Source organism: Panthera leo, chromosome A3 (genome assembly GCF_018350215.1).
Source record: "Panthera leo isolate Ple1 chromosome A3, P.leo_Ple1_pat1.1, whole genome shotgun sequence".
Classification (NCBI taxonomy): domain Eukaryota; kingdom Metazoa; phylum Chordata; class Mammalia; order Carnivora; family Felidae; genus Panthera; species Panthera leo.
Window position 1 is genome coordinate 101,886,819 of NC_056681.1, and position 20,198 is coordinate 101,907,016.

At 56.1% G+C, this 20,198-nt stretch overlaps 1 protein-coding gene across 6 annotated transcripts in view; it reads right to left on the minus strand.

Annotated features, from left to right (window-relative positions):
* Positions 1 to 20,198, minus strand: part of PSD4 (pleckstrin and Sec7 domain containing 4) — a 35,156-nt gene that overhangs the window by 5,060 nt on the left and 9,898 nt on the right. For 3 of the 6 annotated variants that reach the window (XM_042932978.1, XM_042932976.1, XM_042932977.1), the window contains 11 exons: positions 9,380 to 10,457; positions 8,159 to 8,263; positions 7,796 to 7,874; positions 6,904 to 7,288; positions 3,818 to 3,994; positions 3,317 to 3,397; positions 3,057 to 3,169; positions 2,757 to 2,815; positions 2,482 to 2,571; positions 1,399 to 1,442; positions 890 to 1,050 (listed from right to left, as the gene is read on the minus strand). In XM_042932978.1, coding sequence (XP_042788912.1) covers positions 890 to 1,050; positions 1,399 to 1,442; positions 2,482 to 2,571; positions 2,757 to 2,815; positions 3,057 to 3,169; positions 3,317 to 3,397; positions 3,818 to 3,994; positions 6,904 to 7,288; positions 7,796 to 7,874; positions 8,159 to 8,263; positions 9,380 to 10,348 — 2,263 coding nt within the window. In that variant the 5' untranslated portion in view covers positions 10,349 to 10,457. The other 3 variants (XM_042932975.1, XM_042932979.1, XM_042932980.1) reach the window with 3 other exon arrangements.

Consider the following 20,198-nt stretch of genomic DNA (forward strand, 5'->3'; position numbering starts at 1 on the left):
GGCGCCCCATCCAGACACGTAGACACACACGGCCCCCTCCCCCACCAACTCAGTCCCTGCCCAGGGTCCACGGAAACACGCAGCATAGCAACACAACAAAACACAGTCACAAGCAAGCACGCGCCATGCCTCACACCCAGGCAATCAACAAACAACAAAAGCGATGTCCACGCCGGCCGCCCCCTCTCCGAACACTCCCACCCACGAGCACAGTCCCACTAGACATCGTTCTGGTCTCATCCAGAGAGGCACAGGGACTTAGTCCTCAAGCAGAAGAAGGCCTCCTTCCCTAGAGTCCCCTCCCAGCCTGGCTCCGGTCCTGTTGCTGGCCTGCTCTAAAGCCTTCACCTGTCTGAGGGATGAGGCCAAATGCACCTCCTTCTGTTCTCTGTCACACACACCCCCATTCAGAGCAAACTGCGTCTACTCCTTTGTCTACAGGGAATGCCCTCTTGCCCTCCGTTCCTCCAAGGTTCAGCTCAGATACCATCATGTCCCAGAAGCCTGACCCGTCCCTGTCCCCCACATCTCATCCCCCAAACAAAACCAAAACCTAGCCCTTCTCCACACCCCCCCGTATTTGATCTTACCCTCCCTACACCACTTACCAATCTCTACCTTTTATCCCAGACACCGATGCGACCGTCTGACTTCCCCTCACCACAGGGACCCTGGAGGGCAGGGTCTGTGTTGTCCCTGCGCCCCCACCCCCTGGCATCTTACATAGCGCCCAGCACACGGTCACCAGCAAGGAAAGAACACAGGCGCCGGTCCCTGACCTGTGTGATCTCTCCGCACACCCGTACATAGCCACTGTAGTACGCACGCACGCACACACTCTGGTTCAATGGCAGACGTAAGCCCCGCACAGCGACAGGGCAGCACTCACTCTTCTTGCCATCTGCATCATGATGCATCTTCCGGGCCAGGATGCCCTGCTTGTAGGTGGGTGCCATGGGGTTCTGGGCCAACTGCAGGAAGGGCTTGTTCATCTTGCCCGCAGCAGGAGACAGCTGGGCCTTCTCTGGTCTGGCTGCGTCTTCTTCGTCCCTGGACATCAGAGAATCAGGCTGGGGGTACTGGCCGGGCAAAGGCCACCGGGAGGTACCCATAGCCTCAGCACCCTCCACCCTCTCTCTCACTGGGGAGCCAGATCACCCAGGACCTCCCAAGAGGAGTCAGTCCTTCCAAGCCAGCTCATCCGTTCCTGTCATCCCCAGCCCCACCTCCAGATGTGACCTAGGTTCCTCCACCTGCTTTGAAACTGGCCCTCACTCAGTGGGGGAGCACTGTCCGGGGCCTTGGGGCTCCTCCAACTCTCAGGTGGGCAGGTGGAGGGAGGACAGGCCCAGAGACGGGGAAGGGGTGGGGAGTGGGGGGAAGGGGGCTGTCACTTACACAGCCCATTCAAGCTTCTCACTTCGGATAGACCAGTAGAAGGCCTAGAAGAGAAGGCACACAGTGGGCAGGGAGCCTCGGCCTGTGGGGCCCAAACTCCACCTGGCATCGGTAGGACAAGGGCAGGCCGCAGTCGGCCTCATCCACCCCCAACACAGCTGCCCTTCCTTGAGCGGGAAGCTCATTCATGCATCCACGTACCCATGCAGGCGTGCAACCATTTACGGAGCCTTCACCGTGTGCCAGGCACCATGCCAGATGCTGGAGACAAGGTGAGCAAAGCAATCCTAGTCCCTACCTGAGCTTAGTGAGGCCTGAGCTAGTTCTCCTGAGAAGATGAATCATCCACATACCATCCCGCCCATGGGACACAGCAGGAACGGCTGACTGACGGGGGCAATAAATATACGGTGAACGAATGAATAAATGAGGTGCCAGAACATTGAAATGATATAACAAAGAGTATTCGTGTCGATGCATCCTGCTTGCATGCCTCTGGAGCCCTGGCAATGCCTAGCACACAGCAAGGGTGCAAGAAATGTTCACCCCACAGACAAAAGAACCAGGGCCAACACTGCTTATGAAAAGCATGCTGTGTGCCTCGCCCCGCTCTGAGCACCTGACAACCTTTATTTCACTGTGATAACCACACCATAAAGTAGTTGCTACCCCAGGAGGAGCCCAAGTGGGCCAAGGGACAACAATTCAAACCCTAGAACCTCTGGTTCCTAAGTCTTAGACTTCAAACTGCCCTTTGTTCATTCAGAGGACCAAGAAACCAGTGCTCCTTGCATTCCCCAAGCCTCAGAATCGCCGGGAAGCCTAAGAGAACATTTTAGGGGCCCCAGCCCCAGAGATTCTAATTTAGTAGGTCTGAGGCAGGGAGCCTGTGAATTTCCACAAGCCGACAAATACCAAGGTGGTGCTGATGCGGCTGGCTAGGACCCACGCTTTGGGACCTTCCATACACAAGCCTGTCCTCCCAAAGATAATGCAGCAGAGGCAGGCCCAGGCTGGGAGCCCCTGGCACCGTGAGACCAGGGAGCGCCCCCCCGACCCCGGCACCCTCCCTCCCCACCATACCTTCAGCAGCTCCTTGGGGAAGTTCCCGCCGTCACACAGGCCGTTCAGGTTGGTTATGAATTCTTGGCAAGTCATGCTCTTCCCAATGTTCTGTGGCCCATGCAGAGGAGGGGGACTGCTGGCACACACTCCCCACCCCAACAGAATAACCCCCCCAGGCGGACACTCTGGAACCTTCTCCAGTTCTCCAGACCTACCTCCCCCGGGGCCCTTCCATGACTCCACCCCAGGCCTCTGGCCTCAACCCCTCTCTTCCTGCACCCCCGCCCTCTCACCTGTCCATGCAGGTCCGTGTTAAGGAGCATGATGGCACAGGTCAAGGTGTGTACAGAATCTGCTCCAGAGGGAGGTGAGTGCAGAGAAAGCTCATTGGAACCGGGACTCCCACGTTTCCACCTGCCCGTGCTGGGTGGGGTGACCCCCAAATGCTTCTCTGGTTCTCCACAGTCCCCCAGACACTCCCACCAGCAGCTACCCAGTGAGCTCCTGAGTGGACCAGGGGACATTTCTATGCAACCCCCTCCCAGGCACCCCAGGACCCCCCTGCCCTGCCTTCAGGGCCAGCCCCTTCCTACCTGCAGAGGAGAAGACCCCAGGATTGCAGTAATGGAAGCGTTTGGAGAACTGGTAGAGGATTCGCTCCCGCTCCTGAGTCTCCCCACTGAGCACCAGGGCCTGCAGGAAGACCCTGGAAGGAGGGCCAGAGTCCAGGATGGAGCCCAGGCTGGGGCAGCCAGCAGGCGCCAGAGCCGGGGGGCGATCAAGATTCCAGCCCTCGCCAGTGCCGCCACCTCCCAGCCATCCCTCCACCCCAGAGAGGGCCCGGGGGTCTTACCGGAGGGCGCGGTCCAGGCTCTGGCCTCCAAACTGGAAGAAGGACAAGTACTCCTCAGCCACAGCCCTGCTGAAGTCATTGCTGTGGACAGGAAATGGGCATGAAGCCTGCACTGGGGGTCGGGGCCCCAGGGCCTGCACACGTCCCAAGAGGACGAGGGGGCAAGGGGGCAGCAGGGTTCTGGTCTGCCACTGGCACCATCCAACATCGAGTGGGGAGGACACGAGGAGTTGGGTAGGGGAGACAAGGGGGCCGGTCCACTGGCTCTAAGCAGGGCTCAAGAGTATGGACAAGCGGTGACACGCGTGATGAAGAGGAAGAGGCAGGCAGGGCAAGGGGATGGGGGGAGGCATGGATTGGGACAGGAATGACGGGATGAAGGTCAGCAGTAGGGCAGCAGGGACACAGGGACAGGAGGGGCGACCGGCGGATGGAGTCTACCAACCACTCCTCCCTCCCCTGACTTGGCCTCCAGCCTTGCTCAGGCTCAAAGCCCCTTACTTCTTCTGTAGGTAGGCAGCCACTTCAGACTTCCGGAAGCCTTCCAGGTGATAGAGGCGAGACGCCAAGTTCCAGGCCACCTTGTCGGTCCTGACACCATTCGCCAGCTTGTCTCCAGCCTGTGGCCTTTGGCCTTCCTCTGGGGACTGTGCTTGGGGCATGGGGCTCTCAGGAAGCCTGCAAAAGTCCAACAGTGTGCTCAGACTACCACGGGGGCTGGACAGGAAGGCGTATGGGGCAAGTGTCCCTACAGGTCAGTCCTGGAAGGGATATTCAGAGTCCCTGCCCAGAGCTCATCAGGCGAGCTAGAGCTCCAGGGCCTTGAGCGGTGGGGGCCGAGGGAAGCTGGACCAGGGCCTCACCGGGGAAAGAGGCAGCATCACAGCCTGCTTGGCCTGGCCTGGCCTGGGCACCAGGAGAATCCAGCCTGCAAGGGCTGGAGCCAAGCTTAGCACCCGGCACTTTCTCAGGCAAACCACCAGGATGTTCTGAGCCTAGTTCATCTGAGGTGGCAGGTGTCCCCTTTGAAGACATCAGTGGTATTTAATCCATCCCCAGGAGGGATGGCATTTGTCTCTCCAAACCCCACCAGCCACTCATCTCCCTCACCTGTCCTGCCCTGCCCGTGTCGCCTCCGTGCCCTCTTCCCCCTGCCAGCCCCAGCCCCAGGCTTCACTCCTAGAGCTGGAGCCACGGAAGGTGCAAGGAGGAGGGAAGCACAGGAAGCCAGCCCGGCTTCAGGCACAGCTACAGCTCGGGAGTCAAAGAGGCGGCTTCCGACCTCTCCCTTCTCACACCGGCAGTCCTGCGATAAAGGAAGCCGTCACCACAGGAGCCCAGATGGTGAGCTTACAGGGGCCCAGGCAACCCCGACAGACTCAGGGAACACTCCGAGCCTGGCAGCTAGAACCCTGGAAGTCACCGAGCCCAGCCTCTCCCTGACTCCTCCGGTTCCCTGCAGTATGACAACCGGGGAGGGGAGGGGGGGCGAGTATCTCGTGATATGCCCACTCATTATCCACGTGACCATGGTTAGGGGGCTGTACGGGTAAGCAAAACTCATCAGAACGTGAAAATGTTCACTGATCAGCCGGCCACTTATAAAATTAGGCTGTACTCGACAGCACTCTCTCCTTAACACAAACGTCCATCTCCGGCTGCCCACCCCCCTTCCCGGGGCATGTCTTTGCTGCTCATTCCTCACTGCTTCCTGAGGCTTCTAACGCAACCAGCAAGGCGGGGCCAGCATAACAGAGACCCACTGAAAAGTGAAATTACAAATCTCGCCAAAAAAACGTTTAATTTCATGAAGTCCGTGTAAGTGATGCCAGAAGGTTCCAGGAATCACATGGAAAGCCACTGACAAACAAGGAACTGGAGGATTTAGTCCACTGGACAACTGAAGAGAAGAAAAATAATGACACATTTGTCACATCTAAACGGAACTATGTGAATACCCAGCTGAGCAAGCCCTAAAATACGTTTATAGGAACGACCTAGTCGATTAGCGTTGTTACAATGGGGAGTTACTTTGGGGGTAGAAAAAATAAGGCAAATATGAACTGTCACAGGATTGACATGGGGCAATGCATCCTGCTTGCACTTAAATTGGACACTTTAAATGGGTGAATTGTATGGTATGTGAATTCTTTCTCAAAAAAGCTGTTATTAAAATAAATTAATTGAGGGGCGTGCTAGGTGGTTCAGTCAGTTAAGTGTCTGACTTCGGCTCAGGTCATGATCTCACAGTTCCTGAATTCGAGCCCCGCCTCCAGCTCTGTGCTGACAGCTCAGAGCCTGGAGCCTGCTTCAGATTCTGTGTCTCCCTCTCTTTGCTCCTCCCCTACTCACACTCTGTCTCTCTCTCTCAAAAATAAACATTAAAACAAATGAATTGAAATGAAATGAAAAGTAAAATAAAATATAATAAAAATAACCTCTGTGACCTCACTGTGACAGGCCCAAAGGAGACATCTTGTGGGGCCAGCAGACTCAGGCCAGGAACATTAATCCTATATTGTGCTAAAAATAAGATTAAACTTATTTATTTATGTAATATTTAACATCATAGCAAGAAAGCCCCGATCAAGCCTTTGTTTCATTATTTACTATGAAAGTATGCTTCTCATTTTAAGCAGATTTACTTACTTTTATTTTGGGTTGAATTGACTGGAGTTTTGGTATGACAAGCCCTGTCTTCTCAGATTCTGAGAGACTCCCCTGATTACCTAGCCTCCAAACACCTCCAGAGACTCCAGAGTGGAGTTTTCCAGATGCATGAGGAAGATGCTTTGGTTTCTGGCGCTGCCTGAGGCTCAGTCCCCATCATCCAGTAACACTGAGCTAGGAGTGGGGCCAAACTTCCAGTTGGTGCGACCAGAACTGTCACCAGTGTCTCCTGGTCTCTTCAGTATGTCCCTACTCAGCCAGCCAGAGAACAAAACCTCTTTCCTGGGTGGAGACCCCAGGTGCTGACAGTCCTCATGCGGCCTCCCGGGGCAGGCAGACATCTAGGCTGGCTTCCCACGTGTCCTGTTCCTGCCTCCGGCCACAGTTTTGGGGCTATTCAATCCTGCCATGGGCCCCAACATCCACCCCCTTGATTCCAGTCAAACTTCCCCTTGGTGTTCCGGCTTCCCCTGAGATCTTAGCCAGCACCCTGGACCTAGGCTCACGGATGGATTTCTCCTAGACATCTCAAATTCAAAGCGGTGTGTAATCCCCACATCACAAGCTCTGACCTTCACACTCCCCAGCCCTGCCTAGCATGACTCCTATTTTTCTGGGCACATGGCCCCAGTCAGGTTCCCCGAACACTTCCCCTTCCTCCTCTCCCGGTGCCCAGACTCTCAGGGCATTGCCTCAGCACACACAAATCCCACCCCACGTGTGTAACTGTCTGCTTCTTGGTTTCTCGTGCTTTCAAACCCTTCAGTATTTCCCAAAGCTTCTGGCACCCAGTCCTATACTCCTGGCTTAATAGATATTAGTGTGTTAAATCCCACTGTGCATTTCTCTCGCTCTGTCCAGACCAGGGCATTCCTAAATGTATCCACAATTAGAGAGCTGGTTAGTCTAACACTTACCCTTCTGTAGAAGTCAAGTGAGGCCCAGGCTGGACGACGGCTCCAGCCTCTGGAGTCCTGGCTGGGCCTTCACTCTTTACTTCCGTCCCTGGGTTTGGAGCGTCTCTGGCCTCCTCTTTCTCCAGGAAACTTGGCTTTGCCCCATCTGTCTCCAGGAGTGAAGGGCGTGAAGCATCTAGTGTCCACTCGGGAAAACTGCTGCCCTGGTGGGGGCCCCAGAGCCGCGGGCTGCCTTCCTGGGAGGACACAGGGCTGGGCCTGGGGCCAGGGCCTCTGCTCTCAGACTCAGGGCTGCTAGGTTCCGGTGAAGACACTGGGCTCCCTGGGGAGCCAGGAGCCAAGGTGCAGGGAGCAGATCCCTGGGGATACTCAGCATCACTGTCACCTGAGGAAGAGCATGGAGTGAAGCTGACACGGGGCGAGAGGCAGACTGAGGGCAAAGGCGTGCGGCAGAGCCAGGAAAACAGCCTGGGAAGCCACCTCCACGAGCTCCCTCCCCGGGGCTCCTCCCCTGGAGCTGGGCAGCACGTTCTGTCCCTCCTTCGGGCAGTGACCTCCCACATGCAGAGGCAGTGGCCAGAGAGCTCCCAGGAGACTCCAGTCCCGAGGCAACCTGGGGTTCAGGACTTCCTAAACGACTAGGACCCAGGCATCAGAAACGCTGGGTCTTTTGTCCATTTCTTCATTTATTTTATGAAATGAGCATTTTCAAACCCATGGTCCTGATGAAGTCACAGAGGCAGAAGCAGGATTAAACCCCAAGTCTGTCTGGCTCCAAGAAAATATAATGAGACTTCTCAATGACACCTGTGAATCCAAGGATGATCTCTGTCCCCACCTGGATCCAAAGCCTCCCATCACCCAATTTCCCAGAGCCCATAATAGGTCTCACCTCTGTCCTGGGAGAGAAGAGGCCCCCGGGGCCAGGAAGGACCCTCTTCTGTCTGCCAGCCTTCAGGGCTGGGCAGGGCCTGTTGAGAGAGGCACAGGATCTCCATGAGCCCTGGAGGCACTGAGGGGAAGGTGGGGAAGGGAGAATAACTTGAGTAAACAGGGCCCCTCCCTCCCTGCTGTCTTCCCACCCAGACAACATGGCCCCAGTCCAGTCTAGTCTGGGTCCTCAGTTCGGAAGAGGAATCCTGGATGGGAAAAGACCCACATCCCAGAAGTGCTGGTGCCGGGCCCTAGTATCACAGGGCTCATGTTCCTCCATACGGATGGGGCAGGGGAGGCCAAGAGAGGGGAAATGACTTGCCCAAGGTAATGAAGGATGTATGGCGGGGCTAGGTCCTGCGTCCCAGGCTTTATCCACACAGGATGCTGCAGACGCGGTGGGGTCACAGCTGTTTCCCAGAGAAGTCTTAGAAAAGAGAGGCAAGAGGTTTGACCTGAGGGAAACTGTTCTTAGGGCCTTTAACACACCCTACAAGGCCTCCGGGGCCTCCCATCCAGGCTCACTGACTTCTTGCCTTCTCTGCCCCCAGCCTCCTCCCTCCATGGGCTGCAGCACTGGCCCCAGGACAGGCTGGATTCTAGGGAGAGTGGCAGCACCCAGGCACTGGGATGAGAGCAAGTGCCACTTGCTGTGAGGATGGGGCTCCCAGGCTTCCCTCTGAGGACCCCAAGGGCGCTAGAGCAACAAGGGTCACGTACAGAGCCATAAAGGCCCACACTGGGCACCCCCAGCCTTCGGGTGAGGGGACTCCAACAGTCCCCAGCAGCATCTCTGATCTTGGGGTCAGGTGAAAGAGCAGTTCGGGTTAATGGCTCTTCTGCATTGTTCTTTGCAAACAGAGATTAGAAAGTTACAGCCCTGCTCTGCCATCTTGACTTTCCTTATCTCTTAAGCAGAGGTCTCCCTGGGAAAACTGCTCCCTGCTGTCTCACATCACTTGTCCCTGTAACTTGTCCTAGTTGATCTCAAGGACCTCTGCCATTGTCGCAGGGGCCTGATCTATCAACACGGGGGTGGGGGGGGGTTGGGGTGTTGAAAGATGGTGAACTAAAAGTAACTAAATGCTAAAATCTCTCAAGAAAAGAGAGGACAAGACTCCTAAAACAGACATCTCCCGGCCAGGGGCAGAGGTCATCTTGCAGGCTGAGCCCTGCCCTGTTACAGCTGGGAAGGTCTTGGAGGTGGGAGGGGTGGAGACGAAGAATGGCCTGGAACATGCTGCAATTGGAGGAGCTGTTTGTTCTCCAAATGTGTCCAGACACAGCCCCCTGAAGCTGGTGAGATGGAGACATTTGTGCATTTAATTGCCATCGTGTTCTGTTGACATCATAGCATTCATAAAACGAACGAAGGACTCCTAATTCTGAAGGCCACCCCGGACCTGCTTTTCAGCTATATTACTTCAGCATTGCAAAAGGCCTAGCATCTGAAGAGTGTTCTGGGCCCCGTGACCACAGAGAAAGGCCTTTCCTTCCGGGTCCCCATGCACAGCCTTGGGTCGGTCCCCAGGGCTCGGCTTACCTCACTCTCCCCGCAGCCAGAAGGTGCTTCAGGGGTCCCCTCGGTGGTGTCAGCCACGGCCCACGAGAAGAAGTGAGGTTTGTAGATGGGCACAGGGAATGGAGGTGTGGTGTGTCCGCTGCAATCAGCCGTGCCAACCCCCAGATCCGGCTCACTGCCCAGCTCCCACGGCACTCCGCCTCCTGGGAGCGGGGGCTCCAGGGTCTGGGGATACTGCGGCCCGGGTTTCCCATCTGTGTGAGAGTCTGAGAACCCCCAGGAAAAGCCAGCTCCAGAAGCACTGGTGTCTGAGCAAGGGCTCTCCAAAAAGAGGGGGTTGTCGAAGAAGACGCTCTCCTCCTCGGCACCCCACTCCGGGGAAGAGTCCGGCCTTTCCTCCCTCGGCCACACGGGCTTCGGATTCTCCCCCTCAGGCCCGCCGCTGTCTCTCCCAGAGGCCTCCTCCGTGGGCGAGCTGGGGTGGAGGCCCGAGCCCCGGGGGCCTGCGGGGCTGGAGGGGAAGGCGGGGAGCTCCACAGGGGCCGTGGGGATGCAGCACCTCAGCTCAGCCCTGAGCCCTTCTGTCTTCTCCAGCTCCTCCTCCAGGTCCAGGACGCACATCTGGGCCTGCAGGATGCCCGCCCAGAACATCACCTGGGTGGACGTGCTCTGGCTCTGCCTGGGGCTCCCCAGAGGATGGCTGCTCCTGGGTGACCCGGGGGGTGCGGCCTTGTGCCTGGGCCCCCCCTGGGAAGAGCCGCTCCCCAGGTGCACAGGCTCTGCGCCGGAGGCCCCGGGAGGAGCATCTGGCTTCGTGGGATCTGGAGGCTCAGAGGACCAGGTCTGTTCCGCACAAGGTTCGGGAAGGTCGGGATGGCCACACGTCTCCCTCAGGTCTGCTCCTAGGCACGGCCGCAGGTCGTCTCCCAAGGAGAGGCTGAGAAACTCCATGGGTTTGGGGTGTTCAGAGAGGCTGTCGTCACCCATCATCCGGAGCTCAAGCTGCTCAGGAGGCCCCAGAAATGTCCGCCTTCACAATCCCATCGTGTGGATGAGGGGGAGCGCTGGCCTGGGGTGCCGCTGGGAACCCACATCTACCCTGTAAGCGCCCAGAGCAAATGCAGGTTAGCAAAGGCTGTGAGCCCCTGGAGACACACGTCTAGTGTATTAGATGTGTCTGGAGTGCCTGCCGCATCCATGCTCCCGACTAAGGGATGCTGCCAGCCACAGCCCCGCCGGCGGGGTGAGGAGGGCACTGTCAACCCCCCCCCCCCCCCCCCCGCCCAGTCTCAACTGCTCGCTCCAAGACCCCCGTCTGTCGGCTGAAGGTGGCCCAGGGGCTTAGCTGGAAAAGATAAACTGGACAAACCAGATGATTTACTTGGGAATTGGGACTGGAGAACCGAAGGACTGAAGTGGTTGGCAGGGACCAAAGGTGGATGTGCCTCAAAACGGCACGCAAGCCACGGAAGCCAAAACACACGTAAACCAAAGCGTGTGGGAGCCAAACAGACAACACTAGAGGCGGGGAGACCTGGGGGGGGAAGCAGGCACCCAGGAGAGAAAGGTGCAGGCTGCCTTATTTCTGCCTCCCTGGGCTCCTGTCTTTGGGGCCTCATCCTTCGCTAGGCCAGGAGGCTGCTTCTCACTTCCACCGTGCAGGTGGAGGCCAGAGGGGGCGCTGGGCTAGAGCCAGCCTGGGCTCCTGATGGAGGACCCGCAGCCCACGGGCCTACCTAGCTGCGTGGGAAGGAGAGAGGTACAGGGCCGTGACCACCAAGGGCTGCACCACATCAGACCTGCCCGGTGCATCGGCCACACTCGCGCCAGTTGGGTGCAGCTGAGGGATGCCCCAGGGTACTTTCCAGAAGCGTGCGTCTCCATGCTCTGCATGTGGACAAGCTACGTGGCTCTCTGGGTGGCCCTGCTTCTTCAGAACAAGTGGCTGGTTTTGATCCTGTGGACGCTATGAAACTCATAACCTGTTCCGCTCTTGGTACTGGCTCTCAGGAAGTACGGGGTCAAGTGCACAGGCCCTTGGAGCACAGATTTCCAGTACTGAACCCATCCCCGGCTTCATCCCACCTTTTCTTGTTCTCTCTTTGGCTCACTTTCCTCACTCGCGTGTTTCTATCGTGAAGTCTTGTGTGTGCTTGTGTGCTGTATTAAACTATTTTGGGGAACAAAGGTACAAATAAACACACACCTGCCCCTGACTTGTAACCACGTGTTGCCTATGTTATAGCCTGCCATCAGACGCTCAATAAATGGGAACCCCCAGAGCTGGAAAACCAGGGTCAGGTGGGGGTCCTCTTGTTTAAACCTATTGCTTTAAGGTCACCTAGAAACACAGCTTGGCACCGTGCCCTCTTTTGGGAGGGTACCTAACAGAAATGACACAGGACCACCATGAATTTCAGTTTCTTGTTCCTCTTAAGAGCATTCTCCTAAAAGTCCCTCAAAAACAGAATCCTCTTCTGGACTTTTACCTCTCTGCCCCAACCGCCACATCCCTCACTCAGAGCAAGAATCTGTCATTGCTGAACTAGGGCCTCATGATCCTGAAGTTGTGGCCCCTGGGAAAGGCCCCCAGTCCCGCCTTCGAGGCCACCAAGTTCTGGCGGTGACTGTGCAGACTACCTTTCCCCCAAAATGGGGCTGTTTCTTATTTTTAATCTTGTATTCAATGCTCTGAATCAAACTGATATGCACTGGTCTCCCCCTTGATCTTCTATGGGTCTCTTAGCTCGGCCTTGGGTCCTTCTTGGTTCTTTGCCTCCACCCCACACCCCTCCCCCCAACCAGCCCCAGTTATAGGCTGAGGACTCAGATGCTTTGCTCCCTAAATCCTCGGCCGGCCCCAAAGGAGATATCGGACTACCTTGCTCCCCCTAGGTGGCTGTCCATTTTCTACTCTCCGTCCTCTCTGAGTAAGAGACCTGCCATAGTCCTACTTCCAAGGGAGAAGGAGGAGTGAACTTCACAACCCATTGTTTATACTTGGACAACCTGCCAGATCCAAACCTCCCTCCCCAGGCCTGTATGAAGAATGATCAAGTATGAGTGAGGAGGTGAGATCCCACCACTGCAGCCCACAGGGCACAGGGAACATCGGGCAGAAAGTTCCATTTAGGGCAGAGGTGGAAAGAAGCACCCAGTTTACAGCTCACTTCCCCGACCCCGCGGCCGACCTCCCCTGACCTTCCCTCCCTACCAGGACCTGGTCTATTTGTGCTTAGCTGGCTCCCCTCCCCACACCTCTGCTCCAGTCCTCACTCCTCCACACATTGTATGTGAACACGTGCCAGCCTCAAGAGCATGGCCCTGTGGGCATGAGAGTATTTTGCCTGGATGACATCAACTCTCCTACTCCCATTAGTGAACTCACTTGATAAGAAACGTTCAAATGTCAATAACTGGACTGGGAAATGCTGGCAGCAGCCAGTGGAAAGGACATCCCCCATGCTCCTCTTGGCAAATATGTACAGAATTCTATATAAATATGTATATGAATTAAGGAGCCATACAGGTAAACGTTCATGACTCTGCTAGACATAGATGATCATTGGATTTGCCTTCCCAGAAGAAACCAGACATTCCTCAATGGGTTTGAGGGGGGAAAGAAAAATCAGAAAAGCTGTAGCAGCTTTCCAGAGACCAAAGACAGAAGAGAGCAGATTTCTGGGGCCTGAGGGAGGTGGGGTGGAGACTGGGAAATGGAGGGAGGAAACAGACAGACTGAGAGATCAAGCATTTGATGGGGGAAGAGGTATGCACTTTGACTAGGCCATGACTCTGAATCAATTAAATTCACCCTGGTTACACCCCACCCCTCACTCTCTATTTCAGAACATTTACCCCACTGTGTGATGGCGGGTGGTTTACTCACATGGTTCTCATCTGCCTCCCGTTCCCAGAATGTAAGCACCTAGAAGTCAGGCTCTTTGTGATTCTGTTCACCTGTCTCAGTATGGAAATGCTGAAGGACAGAATCCTGCTAGTGTGTGTGTTATGCCCACTCCCAACTACAAAGTTCAGGGCGGAGGGCATGTCCTTATACTTTGGTTCAAGTGGATTAGTTAAAGGTTAGTGTTGACTCAAGAAGTTCAGGACCACCTGTGGGACACCTGGGGTTACAGAGTCCAGTGGGAGGTGTTCCCAGTTCTAGGCTGGCAGTTCCAAATGGGTGGCATGCAACTTCATGCTAGAGTTGCCACATTTAGCAAATAAGCATACAGGATGCTCGATATTTGGGACATACTTATACTAAAAATTTACTCTCTAAAAATTCAAATTAACTGGGCATTCTGTATTTTATCTGGCAACCCAACCTCATGGGGGAGGCAAAAAGAACGTACCAAGCCCTTGCAAGGTGCCAGTTATCCAGTTTGGTGCTTTACAGGCTCATCTGTCTTGCCAGCCACCCCAAGAATAAGACAAATGGTAACATTTCCCCACTACTTATAAGGCTGAGTGAAGGCTCAGTGTCAGAAATATGCCCAGGTAACTCAGCTGGTAAGTGGGGGAACTGGGGTCCGATCCCAGGTCTGTGGCTCTCTTAAGTATCATTCTCTCTTCCCACCCATAAATCTTTTTTTTTAAGTTTTTTAATTTTAATTTTATTTTGAGAGAGAGAGAGAGAGAGCAAGCAGGGGAGGGGCAGAGAGAGAGGGAGACAGAATCCCTAGCAGGTTCCACATTGCCAGCACAGAACCTGATGTGGGGCTTGAACTCACAAACCGGGAGACCATGACCTGAGCCAAAGTCAAGAGTCAGATGCTTAACCGATTGAGCCACCCAGGCGCCCTATCTACCCACCCATAAATCTATTTCCCTTGGGTCTTCATGAATTGAATGAAGTATGAATTACTTGTGAAGCAGAGTCTCTTGAATTCATCTGTTTTCCCACTGTTTGGTGCAGTACCTGCTTGACTCAGAAGTGGTACTCCAGAAATGTTTGTGGAAATGAGAGGAAAGATGGATGGATGGATGGGATGGATGGATGATGGATGGATAAATGAAAGATGGATGGATGGATGGATGGATGGATGGATGATGGATAGATGATGGATGGATGATGGATGGATGGATGGATGGATGGATGGATGGATGGATGGATGGAAGGGAGGAACAGATGGATGATGGATGGATAGATGATGGATAGATGGATGGATGGGTGGATGGATGGACAGATGGGATGGGTGGATGGATGGATGGACGGATGGATGGATGAGTGGGTGGGAGGGACAGATCCTCAGAAAGCCCTTCCTCAACAACCTTACCAAAGGACTGGAGACACTGAGGCTTGGATGATATGTAGCATCGTTTTGACCTCACAACTTCCTTCTGCCCATGAACCAATCATATCTTCCCTTCTCCCAGGAAGCCCAGTGCCCTGGGGCAGAGCTTTCCCAGAGGTAGGGTCCTGGCTTGCAGGCAGCAAGTCAACAGAGAGGACCTGAGGAAGACATGTTTAAGCACCTTGTTGGTACTCCACCTGTGCAAGCCACGTCACTGAGAGTTTAAGAAGGTCCTTCTTCCCCTGACCCCTTTCTTCCTTTCTCTTTCTCTTTCTCTTCCCCTTCTCCTCCCTCTCTTTCTCTCCTCCTTTTTTTGAACTGCTCCTCCCTGAATGAAGGGGTAGGATGACCTCAGGGGTGAGGTCACTTCCCATGGCCATCAAGGAGTCCTGCCAATCACCTGGGTGAGGGCAGCCTGACATGGCAAGGGTCAAGAATGGAGCAAGGGCCTGTTTCCCAGGGGTAGGATAGCACCTCTTAGGCAGAGGTGGGCCAGGAACTGGGGAGCAGAGTCCAGGGCTCCTGCACCTAGAAATTTCTTATTTTACTTTTTATTTCATTTTATTTTTCAGCCCGGGTGTTTAGTGAAATCTCTTCTGAGATCGCTCATCTCAGGTATGCTAACCAGAACCAAGGAGGGTGAAAGCCTCTGGTGCTTCCTAAGGTGGGTTTTGTTACCTCCAAAATGAAGCGGCCCTTCAATGGCTTGGGACATTTAAAGCTCAGTTCTGGTGGAATGGCTCTATAGAATCCAACAAAATGCTTTGAGCTCCAGGAGACAGTGAGAGGAAGGAACAGGAGGGGGCTGGGGCAGAGGGAAGAGGGGTGGTGCCCCCTCTCTCCTGTATGGAGAGCCCTGCAGAGGCTAAGCTGGGTCTGGCTGATGGGCGTGTGGGACACAGACACTGATCGCTAGGAAATCAAGGGGGCATGAGTCCCTCCACCCCTGCCTGACCTCGCCCTGGGCTTCAGTGCAACTTTGCCTTGATCTTGGGGGCAAGAAGGAGACCAGTTGGTACCTGGATTGTACTTTTTGAGAGCTGGGCTTGTTTTTCACCCCCTGCTTGGGCACACAGCCTGTACCCTGAAGTGCAGGGCGGCCGCAGGGGGCTGGGGGAGAGCCTGCCCTGAGGGGACAGGTGGAAGCCTTGAAGGTCCGCACCTCTCCCCAGCTGCGTCCAGAGGCTCACAGACTAGACTCAAGCCCTAACTATGACCAAAGAGCTGCATGACTCTGGTCAAGAAACTTCACCTGGTTCCTTAGCTATAAAACAAGGAAATAAGATGGAATAAAGCTACTCTATAGATTTGTGATACAGCCGGACGGGTCTGAAAGTTGCTGCTGGCCTGGCCCCCGGTAGGTGCTCGGAAATAGCATGTCTCGCTCAGTTGACCTTTGCTGCTTTGCCGGCCTTTTAGAGAAGCCAAAACAAACGAGCACACAGACAACCCTCCCAGTGGGCTCCCTCAGCTCTCAGCTCCTCCCGGAGTAGGCCCTGAACCTTCTATCTGGGTTATATGTCTCCGTCTCTCACTCCCTTTAAGCTTCCAGACTCAGCACACATTCCTTCCTTTTGCCCTGGAAATTTTTCCTTCCTATGGAAAAAGCAAAGGCTCCTGGCCTCTCCAGGGATTTAGGAGGTAGCCTGTCCCCATGAAGCCCTAGGCAGGAGCCAGGTTAGGGATGCCACCCCGGAGAACAGAGGAGTAAAGGAGTTCCTTGTCTGGAGGTGCAGGATAGACGCTCCTGCCTGAACCTGGGGCCAGAGCACTGAGAGACATGACGAGGGGCAGCCCCACATCCTGCCCACACGGAAGAAGCCTTCATGCAAATGTGCAGAGAGAGAGAGAGAGAGAGAGAGAGAGAGAGAGGCTCCAGTGGTACTGAGGACCCTGTGGTGGGGTCAGCTGGGGCTCAGGCAGAGAGGGAGAACAGAGAAGAAAGACGGAATGGGTGTGCAGGGAGGGTGGGGGAGGGGCAGACAGGATGGGGTACAGAGAAACGGGGGGGGCAAAAATGGGAGGGGGAAGAGAGAATGGGGGTATGGAGAAGATAGGGGGCAGAGGGGTTGGGGCAGAGATGTTGGGGGACAGAGAGAATGAGAGCAGAACACCAATGTGTCTCCAGAGCAGCTGCTCCCTGAGAAGGACAAGGACCAGGAGGAGGGCTCAGGGCCAGGCCGGAGCACCCTCACCCCTTCTCGGGTCTCCCAGCAGCCCAGGTTCTAATCCCTGTGCTCGGTGCCCCTTTGAGGCACATTGCTTCAAACCTGGCTAAGGCCCAACAGTCCTGAGGGGTATTTATTACCTGCTGCTGACAGGTCACTCTCCCCTGCTTTTTAGCAGAGGAGTGACACCAGCCATAGGATCTGAGGCCCTGGAAGGACCTTCCCTCCTGGAGACTCCATTCACCGCGAGGATCACAACTATGAGCAGAAGGCCTTAGAGTGTCCCCAACAGGGACGCTTCTCAGAGTAAAATGGTGGCGGCTGCACGTCAGGTCAACAGGCCTAAACCAAGGCTGCCCAGGCAAGCCAGCAACCAGGGTCCCTGGCACTAACCCAGCCTCTTTCAGGGTGGGGCCCGAAAGGCGAGGTACAGCTGGGAGCCCCCTAATGGCTGATTCTGAGCGACTGCGCTCAAAGCTGTCCCAAAGCCCAGGCTCGCCTGGCTTCCTTCTCTCCAGCCTCTTCCTGGCTCACTTGGGACCTCTGACCACACAAGTCCTCCCTGGGCCCCGAGCCATAGCGGTCACCAGAGGCCTGGGGAGGCCCACAAGAGGTTCAGGAAGGAGTTTCGCTCTGCCCCTTAACTCTTCACAACAGCAGACCCCCAGCCAGGGTGAGTGGGAGCCAGAGCCGGGATCGGAGGCAGGGCCGGATTGGGAGGGGAAGGTTGAGGGAGGAGGGGGACAGAGAGAAAGGAGAGAGAAGCTGAGGGTTGACGCCCTGCCAGGCTCACAGCAGGTGCACACGCAGTGGGCCCACGGAGCCCTCCTTCCTGCCCACCTGCCCCAGCAGCTACCACAAGGGCCCGCACGGGACTGTCCACCTCCTCTGCCGCCCCCGGCTCCGTCCCAGCCGCCACCCCAAGCAGGTCTGCCCTGCTCACCTCCAGAGGACCCAGGAAAGGATAAGCGGGCCCTCCCGATGCAAGGTCCGGACACCCGTCTGTCCGTGAGTGGAGAATGTGGCTGCCGGTGCTTCCGACTTCCGCTCTCCTCACCGACACTCTCACCCTCCCACCCCGCAACCTCCCCAGGGCTCCCTAGCTGCTCTGCACCTCACACTTCCTGCCCACAAGACAGGGGCCTCCATTCCCAGGCCCACTGCCTCTGGCCCCCCTCCCCATGCCCCTGCTAGCTGGAGGCCCCCCGGCCCTCCACCAGGCCCAGAGAGAACTGTCAGTCAAGGGCCTCGGGAGAGAAAGGGGAAGGTGCTGTGCCCTGGACTGTGGACAGGCCCCACCCCCTTCCTCCCTGTGGTTCTGTCACCAGGTTCTCATCTCTACGCCAGCTGGCGGTCCCTCGCAGGGCACCCAGTGGGACACAGAGGGCCCTGGGCCCTGCAGCTTTTCTTTGCCTGTTTTTTCACAAATGATACTGCAAACTGTGTGCCGTTACTTCTCACGTAGGTAACAGGGGTGCCTGATACAAAGGCCTTGCAGTCACGAAACGCCCCCCCTCCCCCCATAGCACCCCAGCCAGCTCTTCTCACCTGCTTGAGGAAGCATCCCTATACCCGTTACAGATTGGAGGCAGGCTCAGAGAGGTTACGCCTCTGCCTAGGGTGGCACAGCTGGGAAGTCACAGAGCTAAGATTGGAACTCAGAGTGTCTGACCACGAGAACTGTCATCCGTTCCCCACTGCTGCGTTCCCCACATGCATCTGCAGGACACAGGTCCCAGGTGTCCACAAGCGTGAGACAAAGGCCGGTGGGGAGCCATGGTCCCTGTACCATTCTCTTCTCCCCCTGCACAAGCTACTCCTCCCGCCTCAACAACCACCACCTCCCCTGGTGAGGCTCCAAAGCCCCCGCCCCACCCGAGCCCCTCATAATTCCAAGGGCCCAGGAGATTCCACTGCATGCAAGTCCCATGAAGAGAGCACCTTCTGACCGAGGCCACCCTGGCCCACAGTTTAGAGGGCCTCACTCCAGCTCTACCCCTCTGCCATCTGTGTCCCTCCTCCACAAGGACAGGCCTACCAGGCCCTCCTCCACCATACTCAGAGCACCCAAGGAGCCTGGAATTCTTGGCTTCGGGGGCCCCCATGGCCTGTTCCTCCCATGAGGCATTGCATCACTGCTCTGTGCAGCCCTAGACTGCGGAGGACGGGGAGGGACGGGGGCGGGTGGACAGGGCTTGGACCTGTAGCAGGCTGCTCCCCCGCATGCGCCTGTGGTGCAGGGTGGGAAGAGGGAGGGGAGGCGGTCCAGGGCAGGGGTCGGAGGCTGGACGTGAGCTCTGCCGCAACAGCCACATTCGAAGGAGGCCGAGGATCCCCATTCAAACCTGGACCTCCAGGTCAGTATTAAGCTGGGAGGTAAGAGGAGAGGACACATTTCACAGAACACTTTGGCGGGCGCAGTTATAATTTTTATATATCTGAACACCTCAGATGGGGCCCTCCACTGTTCACTTCCTGGGGCTGGCAAATGTTAGGGGCAGGCTTATCTCATGAGTGCCTTGGACTCCCCGCAGTGCAAACCTGGCTCATCACCTCCCCCAAGGCGCCCCTCCTTCTGTATTTGGGATTTTACAGCGCTGTGCCCAGCTGTGTCTGCCACAAACCCAGTCACCTCAGCCTGAATGCAAACCTTCCCCCTGGGCCTCCAGCCTCACAGGGCCTCTCCGGAATGTGGCCCCGGCCAGCCAGCGCCCCTTCCTCAGTGGTCCCAATGCGAGAAGCTGCTGACCCCTCAGGAATAAAACACACACTCTGTCCTCAGGGAGCTTCCAATCTAGTGACAGAAACAGAAAATAAACAAGTGGCCTAAGTAATCAACACATGATTGTAAGTGGTGATGGATGCCGAGGAAGGAAGGAGTGGGGAGCAAGGGGGGGACGACAGCAGGGACAGCGGCAGGAGACCAGAAATGCTCATGGGGGCCATTATCCCCTGGGGAAGAAAAACCAGTCAGTCTAATTCCTTGCCTGAGACTGGAAAGTTCTCCGTGAGTTAAGGGGACGGAAAGCAAGGCAGCCAGCTGGTCACCTGGCTGAGGGGATGGTGGGAGAAGACAAGGCTGGCGTGGCAGGACCAGGTCCCACAGGGTCCCCAGTGGTCAGCCAGTGTGCATGCTAAGTGGAGAAATGACAGGCCAGGGGGCACTGCCAGACTGGTTTTTAAGATCATCTGCTGTTGCATGGGCACTAGACAGTCAAGGGCTCACCGACAACAGGGAGACCACCGGGGGCTCCCGCGGTCCAGGGGAGGCAGGTCAGTGGCTTGGAGGGCACTGCCAAGTCAGGAGCAAGTTCTAGATTGCTGGCTAGAGCACCTGGATGGGTGCAAATGGCACTTCCGAAAATGGCACAA